Genomic DNA, 14,151 nt, shown 5'->3' with positions numbered 1-14,151 from the left:
CGTGTGTGTGTGTGTGTGTGTGTGTATGTGTGTGTGTTTGTGTGTATCACTCAGCCTCCAAAGAGGAAGCTGAGCCGTATGTCCTAAGTAGAAAACATGACTGAAAGTCTCTGTGCCAGCTGGCTCATGTCTACTGGTGAAGTGAAGTGTGACAATAAATACACACTCCTCCACTAACAGCTAAGGTAGCTAAAGTAAAAACAGGCACCAAAGCTACTGATGTGTTAAATTTCATAACAGTCTTCATACCTGCAAAGTGTATTTCACATTCATTGTTTAAATACACCAGTTGGTGTTTTGTGTGCGTTTCATAGCTTCTGCGATTCATCTACAAAAATACAAATCTATACTACTAATATATACTAGTATTCAGCATGGCAGGCTGGAGGTATCTACAGTACTAAAGCTCTTCCAACAACAGTGATTGTCACAAATCTAAATATTGGTGTGTGTGAATGTTATTAGGGGTACAAAGACTCTACTGCTACTAAGGACCCCCGTTTAATGAGGGGTTTATCCTTATGATAAATGTCTCTATACTATTTCACCACGTGACAGTTATGTGACTCAAATTTAATGTTTGTGTAATATTTTATTTGTGTTGGAGGTGGAGCACTGCGTATAGGCTAAAAATCTTTGTGCCTGGTTCTCTAAAGATGTATACATTGAACTTATTCTGTTAAAGCCCTCATATTGAGGGAGGCTTTAACAGAATAAGTCAAGTTGAATAGTGTTGATCGAATAAAGTGCAGATTGAGTAAAGCTGGAATAAAAACTACATGATATTGACCTTTAAATGGCCTGATCCCACAGATGAGGTGTTTTGTGTGGAGGTTTTCCTTATCAAAACTGAGGGTATAAGGATGAAGGGTGATTTGGGGAAAAACAAGAATAACTTGATTTCATTTGACATGGGGCATGGCCAGTGCACAACAATTTGCCGTTCTACCCTGTATCACAGTGGAAGACAAGCTGCATTTAGGATACTCGTGAGCCCTTGGGAAGACCATTGTGTCCAATTTTTTTCCCCCTCCTCTCGCCTAGCTGTGCGTCATGATGCTTCTGACATCATAGTTGTTACAGGTCATGAAAGACTGCAAAATTATGCTTGGTCCGGATTGAACAATGGCCGCTTACTAAATCGGACATACGTAGAAGACAATTTCAAAAGAAGATGTAAATATTGTGCAGTCTGATCCAGGCATGGCGTTGTCCATGTACCTTTCACATGAAGTTATCAGGGGTTAAAATTATGTCTACTTAAAACAACAGGCTGCTAAAAGAGTTTTAAAATGTGCCATTTTGCCACATCAAGACTTAATAAATGATGGATGGAGACAAAACTGCACCTCCAATCTGCTCCTTGTTCTAGTTCTCAATTACAACTCCTTCCCTTGGAAGGCGCTCAGGTTGAAAGCCGTGTCCATGAACCTCTTCAGCTCATTGAGATGAGTGGACTTATTTCCTGTGGCGGGAGCAGCTGCAGGGTCTCGTCCCACATACCTGAAAGAAACACTGCAGTTTTGTTACTTAATTCTCTAAATGTATTATTTTAATCAACCTCTGTCATAATGAACAAATCAGATGATCCAAAGTGAACAAAAACCCTTACCAAATGGGAAGCCTGTTGGCCACCACTGTGAGGAAACGTGGCCGGACGTAATCATAGTAGCCCATGTTTTTGTGCTCCTCCTGACACCAGACCAGCTCAGCATTAGCATACTTCTCTGTTTCTGCTCTGACCAGGTCAAACGGGAATGGAGAGATCTGAAGGTGGGGAAGGTGAAGAAAAGGGGGAAAGAAGAAATGACAACATTGCATCACTCTCATTTCAAAATCAACAGAGGGGATGGATTACAGTAAACACCTGTTCAAGTCTGATGATGGAAATGTCGCTCTCCAGTTTTCGCTGCTTCCTTTCTCGAGCCAGCTCATAGTAGACTTTGCCAGTGCAGAAGATCACCCTCTTCACTTGGGCTGGGCTTTGACTCGCAGGGCCCTCGTCCGGAATCAACCTCTTGAATTTTGTGCCTGCAGACATTGAATGGGATATGTTACCTATCATTGTCCCCCGAACCATTCTTACGTGAAATTTTACAGAGATAAAGTAAAACTCCACCTTGGGACAACATAGTTAAGGAAATCCTGGGTTATGAAATACCTAAAGAATGTAATATTATGTACCTCGGGAACTTGAATCACTATTTTCTGGTCAAAGACAGATATTTAATAAAAATATTACTGATCACATGTAAAAAAACAAAAAAAACAAGAAGGTGGTAAAACGCCGAGCCACCAGATGTGAACGGATGGTTAGAAATCATTAGAGAAGTCCATAACATGGAGAATGACTATTAGACTTGGAATGAAGGTAAATGTTTTTTGGACTAAATGGGAGAAGTGGACACGATGGGACACAGTTCATTTTTCTTTTCTCTTGGATATGTGTTCAGAATAATCTAATAACAGACACGTGGCCATTACTTCCTTTGTTTTTGTCGTTCACTTTTCAGTTGTATCTGATTTTTGCACACGTAGAGCGTAATTCATGGATCTATATGTATTGTATACCTTGTTGTTTACATGTGGATATGAACAGTTTCAATGAAAATCTAAGTTATAAAAAAAAAGACTCCACCTTTGGAGAGTTCATCAAAACTGGACCTTGCATCAGGGAGCCTCAGCAGAGACTTTGGAGTGAAAATGATCAGCTGTGGGGGAAAGGAAAAAGTCAGTGACAAACAACAGATTGATTCTATCATCCATAACGTCATTGTGCGCTCTGAAAAACTCCAGAGATAAAAGTTGTTTTTTTTAAATCTCTTTTGATGCTAATTTGTTGCCACCATATAGCACACAACATCAGCATTGGGAAAACAAAAGATTTCTTTAACAATCAAATAAATAAAACCCTTTGTGTTCAGCCGACTAAGTCCAAAGTTTTTCATAAAAAAACAAACAATATTATCCCCAACTGGCTTCCTCACTAATTTGCTCGGGAAGTCATTTTCTCATGCTTCGCAAAGCATTGCATTTATGTGCGGCAGGGGATCAGTTAAGACATTCACTGTGGCTGAAAACTGTGAGAGAGTGAAAAAAGAGCTTTGCATATACAAAAACAGAGAAAGGCTGCAAACCCCAAAACTTTAGATCCAAACTTCTTCTACTTTAAAAGTTCAAAGTACAAATTAAAAGCATTCAGAACCATATTAGTATCGTACATAAATAGGTAAAATACTATCAAAGGATGTGCATCTTTCTATAAACTGTGATTATTTTTGAAGCATGATCGTGATATAGTATTGTGTCAATATGATGCACATAATGCACAATATGATGCAAAGATAAATACCAAGTAAACACTATTTTAAATTAAAGCCTGAAATAAGATTGGAACTGTAACATCAGCGTGTTATCAAATAACCTTCTGGACTCTTTATAGTACTAGGCTTTTACGTAAGTGTGACTTCAATGCAACCTGAAAACATGAAAAGCTCAAACTGCAGCTATGTAAGACACACATAAAATACAGTGAAGACAACATTACAATTTACCGGTTTTCTGAATGGCAGCAGAATCTGCCGTCTGAGCACATGACAGTAGTTGGCAGGTGTGGAGCAGTTGACCACAATCCAGTTACAGTCGTACAGCTGCTGAACCTCAAAATCTCCACTGAACTCCTTCGTAAAAACAAAAAAAAACAAAAAAACAATTAAATACAAAGGAAATTCAATGGTTATGGATTTTGAAATCACACAAATGTAACTTTATGTAGAAACGTACAGAGTTATAGTGTTGGACGCTGCAATGTATTTTTCTCATAACTGAGCAGAGGATCTATCACGAGTGTATCAGTGCAATGAAACACACACACACACACACACACACACACACACACACACACACACACACACACACACACACACACACACACACACACACACACACACACACACACACACACACACACACACGCACACACGCACACACGCACACACGCACACACACGCACACACACGCACACACACGCACAGGACAGAGAATGTTAATCCCTTAGCATGCTCCCACTAATAGTTTGATCAATATCCCATTTGAAGATGAATCTGGTAAGCTTCTGCTGATACAGCCCACTGTGGTTCCCTCCTTGAATGTTCCCTCATGCCAGCATACCCTTGGGACCTTAGGTACTGCTGAATACCAACTCTTTGGAGGCCATAATGAAGAGACTTTTCAGCTCTAGAGAAATTGGCTATCATCCCTTAAGTCATCACTTAAGTGCTCATGACATCAGCATAGCCAATAAAACAGGAAGCTATTGGGTGTTAACTGCAGCATACTGCGGCATGCACTGGGTGAGTTTCTGCATTAGAAAATGACATTACTCAAACTGGTCACCATTTGAGCCATAATGTAAATTGTGCACGTGGACATACAGGGAAGAGATCGGGATCATCTTTGCTCATTTGCAGAAAGCGTTCAGGTCGAGCTGATGAATGTTCGGGGCCCTGAGAACAGAAGAGAAAAAGAGCAAGACACATAATAACAACTTGGAAGAGGAATCCCACTAAAACATACATTCCAAAAATATCCAAATGAATCTGTAAATACCACAGAATGAAATGGTATAGGCCGGTTTATTTTTCCTTCTCACCATTCCCTCCATCCCATGTGGCAGCAGTAGGACAATGCCATTGTTGCGGACCCACTTAGCCTGGCCCGGGCTGATGAACTGGTCAATGATGCACTGGGCTGTGTTGTTAAAGTCTCCAAACTGGGCCTCCCAGAGGATCAGAGCATTCGGACTGGCCATGGCGAAGCCAAGCTCAAAACCTGAAGTCAGTCAATATTACACAGAGCTAGAAAATGACTTATGAACTATACTGCAGCAGACTGTGTGGCTAGAGTGGCTCCAGTCTTACCTAGCACTCCATACTCTGATAAGGAGCTGTTGCAGACGGTGTAAGGAGCTTGGTCAGCCCAAAGGTGGTTCATGGGAAGGCAGATACGTTTGTCCACCTCTTGGTCATGCAGTACATGATGACGGTGACTGCAAAACAGAAGAGAAGGAGCGACAGAAAGGACTTAAATAGGCTTATAGAAACAAGACTACAGCAATGGTGTGAGCCTGTACTACTGTACTACTATAACCTTCAGGGCTGAAAAATGGAGCCAGTCCGAAGTAGCAGTAAAAATGCCCAACTTTACAGCAGAAGTAAACATGTTTACAGCCTCGTACAAACAATGGTTTGGGGCTTTATAGCTGATTTTCCAGGTCATGATAACTGTACGGGGGTGAGTTTTTATATAACTCATCTATTTAAATTATATTAAGGCTTAAAACAATTCTTTAATAAAATTACTCAAATTATGAATCTATTATTATTAGTGGAATAAATCTTTTCACCACTAGTATTTTCAGTAGAGGACTAAAATGAAGTGACCTGAAGTAACCTGCTCCTCAACGATGGTGGTGAAAGTAAGAGGGTAACAGGATATATTTTAAAAGGATCTTAACCCAGTAGATGCAGGATACACACACACAAACACTGCAGCGGGTGTTCTAGCCCTTAAAGGCACTCCATGAAGAATGTCCTGCTCTCTCCTCATCTTCAGTCAGTATGAGGCCGAATAAGAGTTGATGGGAGCAAAGAGCCGAGCGTTAACAAGGTCTAGCAGTGCACTCACTCCCAGTGTAGAAATCAGCTTTCAAAACCAGCACGATCAGACAATCACTTAAACCCCTTTAACATCACTTTAATGACATCTAGAGTAGACACACACAGTGTGAGAGGTTATGTAACGGCCACGCAGAAGAACCGCAGGAAGCAACCAAAATCTATTGATGATTATCTTGAATCTGATATATTCCCACCTAGAAGACGAGATATCCTTTGAATAATATCATAATTAGGGACTAATGAGGGCATATAATGTACGGCATAATTGTTTTGTTTGATCCTTGCTCCACATTCCTTTATACACTTTCTCTTCGTGAAATCCTTTGATGAACGAACAAAATCGAGAGCATCCAGCATTAATTGAGGCAATAGATAATTACTCATTTTCATTTTCTCAAACCACTTGCACACAATCCAAAGAGGACCCAACAACCTCTTGAGAATGAGGTCTTTCTCTGGGATTACCTCATAAACTGCAAGCCCACATCTCTTCTTTTTTCCCCAATAAACACAAACACAAAAACACACACACACACTTCCTCTGCCTGGGGGCCCCATTAGTCAGGGAAAGGGGTGCACAGTGCAGCACACCCAACCCACCCAAACACAACAACAGAATCCATTAGTGCACGCTGTTGCGTACATCACAGAAACACGAGCAGGCCCACTCGACTGTAACATGCCAATATGCTCAGCTCCTAAGAACTGTGAAGGGAAACAGAGTTGTGGGGGATGAAAAAAGTGTAGGTGGGGGGGGAAAGCAATAAGGAGGAATGGTAAAGGCGGGGGGGGGGGGTAAAGTATAGCTGAAGTACAATGACAAAGATCACAAATAATACAAGGTGGACGCTCAGCTGATATAGAGGAGGATTTAAATAAACAACAGGTGATACAGAGATGAAGGGTGGATGTAGTGTTGTCATTTTTTCAACCAGACAAATTACCCTGCTGAAGGGGGCAGTGGATGGGGAGAATTAGATGTCAGTGGTAAATGCGAGGCAAAAGAAAAAAGCCCCATAGTCTGTGGTTAGTTAGTGTGATGTATTTCGCTGTGAGATGAGAGGGAGGGAGGGAGGGGCAGGGGGAGTGGGTGTCAGTGAAGATGGGCTGGTGGAGAAATGATAGGGGACAGATGAGACAGGCACAGTGAAAGGGGGAGCTGGTTTTGTTCATGTGTCACTTGTCCCTCCATACCATGACAACACCATGTGGGCTTCACAGTTCCCAGGAGACTGTGCTAACGTCTTCTGCCTGTCAGACTCCCTGAGCCCCCAACCCCCACCCCCATTACTTAATTAATTCACTATTTTTAGGTGACGGTTCCTTACCCTTTATCTATGGTCGGGCAGGCTGACCCTGACAGACTCAACAAATGTGCCAATAAGATTTCAAAACAGTACACTTGGGGCAATATCAATTTATGTCATTGCACGGCAGGGTGACATATTTAAAATGATGATCACTGTATTAACACTATTTTCCAATAATGATATACTGTATGTCGTAATATCGCAAATGTGTGCAAAATGACATATGAAATTAATGATTTGTGCTCCAGTGTTGTACATTAAATGAGAAAAAAAAGCTCTTCAAATGTGCCAACAACTCATTTTGGGAATTTCCAATTAGGAATAAAACACATTTGTTAAAGGGGGCAAATAATGGTCAGTTTAAGGGTCATACTTGTATTGTGGGTTTCTACTGGAACATGTTTACATGCTTTAATGTTCACTGTCAGTGAATATACCTGTTTTCACTTTCCGTTTTAGTGCCTATCTCTAAAAGCCCGGTCTGCTCTGATTGGTCAGTGTTTCCGGGTCTTCTGCGTCAGCGCCCGTGCTCTCTGCACTGTCATTGCAGCCGGGGAATGACGTTAACGCTACTTTAGCTGCATTTTCTAGCTGTATATAGTATAGCTGTCACAATCGAATGGAAATCCTGACGTTTAAAGGCACAGTTTCTGAATACAGGCTGTGTGCATTTCTCTGTGGACTGAGCATTTTGATGCTTTTGATCACTTTTGATAGTATTTATAAGCACCTCCAACTCTTTTATAATTTAAAAAAAAAGGAAATCTTACTTTTCACACTATGGGACCTTTCAATGATAAAAATATAATGAAAATACTGTTCACTAACTACACTTACCCACATACACACAGATACACATATTTAACACTACTACTTGATACTACACCGTGGTAGTATAATACAAGAAGGCATAGACATTGAGTTATCAGTTCTTACCTAAAGGTGCCCCGTTCTACATCTTGCCCGCTGAGTCGTACATGGATGCCATCTTTGAGAAGGGAACCAAAGGCCATGTACTCTCCTAGAGCCCAGTCCATCTGTCGATTCTTCACCAGGTCAGCGCGTCCACGCAGGATACGAGACACACCTGGAAAATACAGACAGACAGACGGACAGACAGAGAGAAAGACAGATACAGATAGACATATTAGCACACACGCACACGCACACGCACACGCACACGCACACGCACACGCACACACACACACACACACACACACACACACACACACACACACACACACACACACACACACACACACACACACACACACACACACACACACACACACAAATTATATCTTAGGAGAGCACAGGGGAAGGGAGTGTAAAAAGCAATGGACTGACGTACTGTGTTGTAAATAACATTAAAGACCCTTGTGGCAGTCTTTATTGCTATAGTGTGCACCAAATCAGCCGTGCAGGGCAAACACCTGCTGTTGCAAAGGATGTGTTTAGAGGTGAACTGCTTTTATTTAAACAACTTAATATCATCCCTGTAGATAAAAATGAAGGAATTGTCGCACTGAGGATTGTGTTTTAAGGATCTTTATGGTTCAGAAGCCTTTATCCCATACCCTGCATGAATGTGTGCTCTTCTGTCATTGTGTAGATTTCTAACAGCATATCATTAGGACTACTATCATCCGCATTACGATGCACGTGCCTGTCACTCTGCTCTATTATCGAGCACAAAGTAACTAAACTCACCAGGGTGGATCTTAAAATCTTCCAGAGGCACTGAGCTGGCTGTCTGGCCAATGTGCTGCAGGACCTCCTCATCCAGTCCTGTGGAGACACAGCTCATGCTCTTGGGCTCTCCCTCTGCTGTGAAGAAATCTACAGAGAAAGAAAGAGAGCTTCACTCCAGCAGGAACATTAAATTATTCACAGTCAATCAAAAGATTTTTTTTTAACTTGAATAAATGGATTGCAAATGAACAATTTACCTGGCCAGGGGGAGTCAAGCCAGTGTCGATTGTGCAAAATCTTTTCATCCTTGGAGCTGGTGTATGCCTCCTCACATATCTTGTCGTATTTGGAAACTTCTTCCTGCAACCACATTTGATAATGTGTCATAGGGATAATAACAAAGGCATGTTTTGACTGATACACAGTTTGTTTACTTACACTTAAGCAATTCTTAACTTTCTTGCATGTGTCAGTTAGAGCACTCAGCGCTTCCCTTAAAAGTCCCGACCTCTTTCCCCTGCCTGACCTCTGAAGCTCCCTTCTCTCCTGAAGCTTGCGTTGAGGAAAAAAAATGCTGCATTCATGTGCTATGGGAAGTCCGAGGTTTCAGGTTTTCCAAATTGGCAAAATGCACTGGGATGCCTGTCAAAGGTCAAGCTCCCCTGAATTCAGGCATTCCAGTGCATTGTGCCAATTTTGAGATTTGCTTGAACGAGCAGTGCAAATGAAATGGAGCGCCATTTTATTCGGACAAAATTAAATGATGACTGATAATGACTTATCAGAAATATAATAGAATTGAATATGGATGAGTTTTAACACATGGTGGATTTCTTTTACATTTTAGTGTACCATACGCTTATTAGGAGCATTTGAGGATTAGAAAAGAAAAGTGTAAAATGCCAGAAAGGTAAGAATTGCTTTAAAAGACTACAGATGACTAATCAAAACTGTGTGTAGTGAGGAAGAAAGAGACAAATATTAAATAGGAGAAGTCTCCACTGGCGGTAATGGTTCTGCCTTGCTGTATTACAGATGAGGCTTTCACAAGAGTCCAGATAGCAGGCCACACAACACAAAACAATGTCCATCAAAAGCCAGGAAGTAGCGCACTAGAGTAGGCACTGCAGTATTTCTCTGACATGTGGTATAAAAAAAAATCTTCAGAATGGATATTGCGATCATAATTTCTGTTTTGGATGAAGAACCTGAGCAATTCCGTTGAGTGGCGGTGGAATCTGAAATATATTTCAACTTCATTGAGCAATATATACCCTATGTGAGGGATTGTGAGGCTGGTAGATTGAACTGAGGCAGTAAATTGAAACTCAAATACAGCAGTGCTGGCACAACATATTTACTCGAAGGCGAGGGTAATATCCAAGTGTGATTTAATGCACATAGTCCAGCAGACGGTGATACCAAATAAAACAGAATACAGTAGCGGCTACCAATATACAGTATATTTAACACAAGCAAACAGCATTAGATCACAAACCTCAAATTCTTGCAGTGTCACCACTCCCTCTGCAATGAGCCTGTCAGAGTACTTTTTCAGCACATGCTCCTGCCGACGGATTTGTTTGTACATCAGTGGCTGGGTGAACATGGGCTCATCCATCTCATTATGGCCAAACCGCCTGTAACACACCTGTAAATACACAAAGAAGTCATGTCTAAGTGTGTCCTTATAATTGTGTTTCCCGTTAATCCATTTAGACTCAGCTGTGACTAACCAGGTCAATGACGACATCCTTGTTGAAGGTAGTCCTCCACTCCGCAGCCACCCGGCAAACATACATGACAGCCTCGGGGTCATCGGCATTCACATGGAAGATGGGTGCATTGACAACCCGAGCCACATCGGTGGGGTAGGGTGAGGAGCGGGCCACTCGAGGGTCTGTGGTGAAGCCGATCTGAGAGGCAACAATCACACAGCAAATTCGATATCATTAAGAGCCTAGAATCCCACGTAAAATGATCGAAATGGTGTTCAGTACAACAAAATATGCTCTACTGTTATGACTAACATCTGAAAACATCTTAACGTGTAAAATAAAACATTTAACAGTTCGTTTTGTTAGTATTTATTTAGTGTTTTCTTGGAAGATTACTGTGTAAAACAATAAACACAATATGATCATTAAAAAAAACATTGTGTTTGGATCACTATGAAGAGTATGTGCATTTGTGTTTGTGGAGATTAAGAAGTTCTACAGCAAAATATTTTCAAAGACATATTGGGATGTGCAAGGGTTAATGGGATGAACATGAAGGAATTGTTTAAGTTATATATGATTTACACTAGATGGATATTTGGTTTGTATATAATAGCAGTAGGATAGTTGTTTCAGTTGAGTTTGAATGAAAACTTCTTTATCCTCCTTTTCAGACGGTTTTTGTATTTTGAGAGTAATAGCTGCAGAAGTAAATTACAAAATATATGCATTCTGATAAATGGTAGATGTGTCAGGTCACATGTGACACCAAACCAATACCTGGTTGTTGACCACCACATGGATTGTACCATGAGTTGTGTAGGAAGGGAGCTCACTCAGGTGGAAAGTCTCATACACAACTCCTTGTCCAGCAAAAGCAGCATCTCCATGTATCAAGATGGACATCGCCTGGAAAAATCCAATCATGGATTTAACAGAATGGAGTGACACAATATATCTCAAAAGAGGATCTACACTTACAGCATCAAACATAAAATAAGCCACCATATACCCAGTAGAATAACGGTTACCTTCTTTCCCTGAGTGTCTCCTCTGTAAAACTGCTCAGCTTTGGTCTTGCCCTGAACCACTGGATCCACTGCCTCCAGGTGGGAGGGGTTTGCCATGAGTGACAGCGTGATGTCCTTGTCCGTTTCGCGGTTAATCCTCTCGTGGTACATCCCGAGGTGGTATTTGACATCACCTGACCCCTACAGGTGTGGAGAGAGGTTTTGAAATCAGTATCTCCAGATGGCTTTCCTCTGATACTTTTCCCCACACTGTCACACATTCACAGTTCCCTCACCTCATCAGCAGCCTCTAACTTGGGGTCGAACTGACAGAAGATCTGATCCAGGTCCTTACGGATCACATTGGCCAACACGTTCAGTCGACCCCTGGAAGTAGAGTTTACAAAAGTCTACATGAAATATGGAAGGATAAGAATCAGCTGTATGCATGGATGGAGCTGAGAGGTGAGGAAATATTTAATACACAGTACCGATGCGGCATCCCCATGATCACGCTGTCGATGCCGTCAGCGCTCGACTTGTCAATCATGGTTTTAAGAGCGGGGATGAGTACTTCACAGCCCTCCAGACCAAAACGTTTCTCTGATGACCACTTTCTGGCCAGGAAGTCCTCAAACCTAGACATGAAAAAATCGTGTGTGTATGTGTATGTGTGTGTTAATAACTATGAGACGAATATGTATACAATAGGCAAATCACTTTAGGTTACTTCTGAGATCATTTTTCAAAGATGAAAACAAGCTCACATGAAGAATAGGGTGTTTATCTTTCCAAATGTGCATGTGCTAGGGTATTTGTTTATGTTATGAGACGCTCCGATGTGAGCTATAATTAAAAGTGAGGTAGTGTGCTGTCATCAAAGTGTAAGTCAGTAGATGTTTATTCGTTGCTGACCGTGTGGATCTGATCAGGCGGGCTAGCAAAGTCCTCTTCTCAGCATTAGTGAACTGCAAGATTCCGGGAGTCTCAAATTTCTGACGAATCCACTGACACTGGTCCACATAGTTAATGAACATATATTCAATCCCTATGTGACCACAGTAGGATTTCTGTAAAAAGAAGACATAAAACATTTTAAGAAATAACATGGTACAGTGTTATGGCTTCTCCCCCCCATCATTAGACATGTGTTGACACAGAAAATACCTCTAGTCTGCGTATGATTTCTTTAAGAGGAAGAGTTTTGTCTGCTCCTCCGATGAAGGTGGTGGGGGGCAGCTGAAAGCTCCTATCCAAGTCGGGCTCATGAAGACCGTAGAAACCTATGATAACATCATGTGAAACACATTTGTTTAATACTTTCGAGACAGGAGTAACACATCACCTACTGATTGATACTTATCCAGACCTGGAAATTACTTAAACTAACTTCTATACTTTTCCAATCTGCGTAGGAACCCTGCCTGAGCACATATTCCAAGTCTTACCAAAAATATATTCACCATCCTAAATTATACTTTCACTCATTTTTTATGTATTCATATTCATCAATTGAGATCAGGGTGGTGTGGTGGTCAGCACTGTTGCCTCACAGCAAGATGGTTCCCGGTTTGAATCCGGGCTGGGGCTCTTATGTGTGGAGTTTGCATGTACCCCTGTGTCTGCGTGGGTTCTCTCCGGATTTTCCGGCTCCTCCCACAGTCCAAAGACATGCAGGTGTTAGGGTAATTGATGACTCTAAATTGCCCGTGGGTGTATTTGTGAGTGTAAATGGTTGTCCGTCTCTGCCTGTCTCTATGTGCCCTGTGATAGACTGTTGTCCAGCCCAGAGTGTAGGAGGGGAGCTGTTAGCTTACAGGAAGCACTATTCTTAAGCAATTCAACAAGGTTTTCAAAAACAACACCCAGAACAAATCTTTTCATTAAGCATAGTAACCTTAATAACACATGGACCTGTCTTCATCCACATTTAATCAATGATCTGAAATTGTGTCCAGAGTGTTACCACTTCTAAAAAGTATAAACATGTATTCACTGATTAACCAAAAAATGAGTCACCAAACAACTAAGAAATGGTTTACTCATAAGTGAGGCAGTTTGCTGGGTAGTGTGATGTCAACCAGTTGATTTTAAATGTAAAATGGAGGAAATAATTTTTGATGCAAAGAAGGTTGGTAATCATATAGTACGCCAGTCGTCACACATAATCAGGCAATCACACAAGTACAGTCCTACAAAAACCTTGGGGTTCACATCGACAGCACTTTAACATGGAACAATCGTGTCGCCTGGCTATGCTCCCAGCAACAGCTAATGTACTTTTTGTGCAGACTGAGATAACATAGTGTTGAGCAGAGAATTATGCTCGTGTTTTTACCCGGGCTGCCCTAGACAGCACACTCAGATACGGCAAGACGGCTTGGTTTGGAAATCTCCCTGTGGCTATAAAAGCAAAATTATCTTAATTTAGTCCAAACTACAATGAAAATAATTGTCCAGAAACAATACAAAAACATCCATTTTCCATTTTCGATCAGTGTGTGTTGAAACACAGACATAATAATCTGAGATCCTTACCATGTCCTTTTTTCACAGCAAGAGATGTTACCATCAGGTATCAGACGATACAGGGTTCATCACTGCAGACTAAGCAATTTAAAAAAATCTTTTGTCCCACTGTCAATAAGAATTCTTAACAAATAACATAAATAGGCATACACATGGGCCGCACCACTTGCTTATTTTATGTATTATTCTTATTTTGATGTTTACTTATGCATTT

General features: G+C 41.2%; 1 protein-coding gene across 1 annotated transcript in view; it reads right to left on the bottom strand.

Moving 5' to 3' along the window:
* Positions 1-1,379: 1,379 nt before the first annotated feature.
* ogdhl (oxoglutarate dehydrogenase L) overlaps positions 1,380-14,151 on the bottom strand; it is a gene marked incomplete at both ends in the record, with an annotated part of 16,293 nt that continues 3,521 nt past the window's right edge. Inside the window, 19 exons of the mRNA XM_083923581.1 lie at positions 1,380-1,503; positions 1,613-1,767; positions 1,868-2,031; positions 2,639-2,711; positions 3,555-3,680; positions 4,434-4,505; positions 4,652-4,830; positions 4,920-5,047; positions 7,925-8,075; positions 8,699-8,827; positions 8,938-9,040; positions 10,179-10,331; positions 10,417-10,596; positions 11,179-11,307; positions 11,430-11,609; positions 11,705-11,795; positions 11,900-12,046; positions 12,324-12,478; positions 12,576-12,691. Coding sequence (XP_083779707.1) covers positions 1,380-1,503; positions 1,613-1,767; positions 1,868-2,031; positions 2,639-2,711; positions 3,555-3,680; positions 4,434-4,505; positions 4,652-4,830; positions 4,920-5,047; positions 7,925-8,075; positions 8,699-8,827; positions 8,938-9,040; positions 10,179-10,331; positions 10,417-10,596; positions 11,179-11,307; positions 11,430-11,609; positions 11,705-11,795; positions 11,900-12,046; positions 12,324-12,478; positions 12,576-12,691 — 2,555 coding nt within the window. The remainder of the gene's footprint in view (positions 1,504-1,612; positions 1,768-1,867; positions 2,032-2,638; positions 2,712-3,554; positions 3,681-4,433; positions 4,506-4,651; positions 4,831-4,919; positions 5,048-7,924; positions 8,076-8,698; positions 8,828-8,937; positions 9,041-10,178; positions 10,332-10,416; positions 10,597-11,178; positions 11,308-11,429; positions 11,610-11,704; positions 11,796-11,899; positions 12,047-12,323; positions 12,479-12,575; positions 12,692-14,151) is intronic.

Source organism: Echiichthys vipera (genome assembly GCF_963691815.1).
Source record: "Echiichthys vipera genome assembly, chromosome: 11".
NCBI lineage: Eukaryota > Metazoa > Chordata > Actinopteri > Perciformes > Trachinidae > Echiichthys > Echiichthys vipera.
The sequence above is the reverse complement of the archived record's forward strand: the minus strand, read 5'-3'. Positions and strand labels throughout refer to the sequence as shown.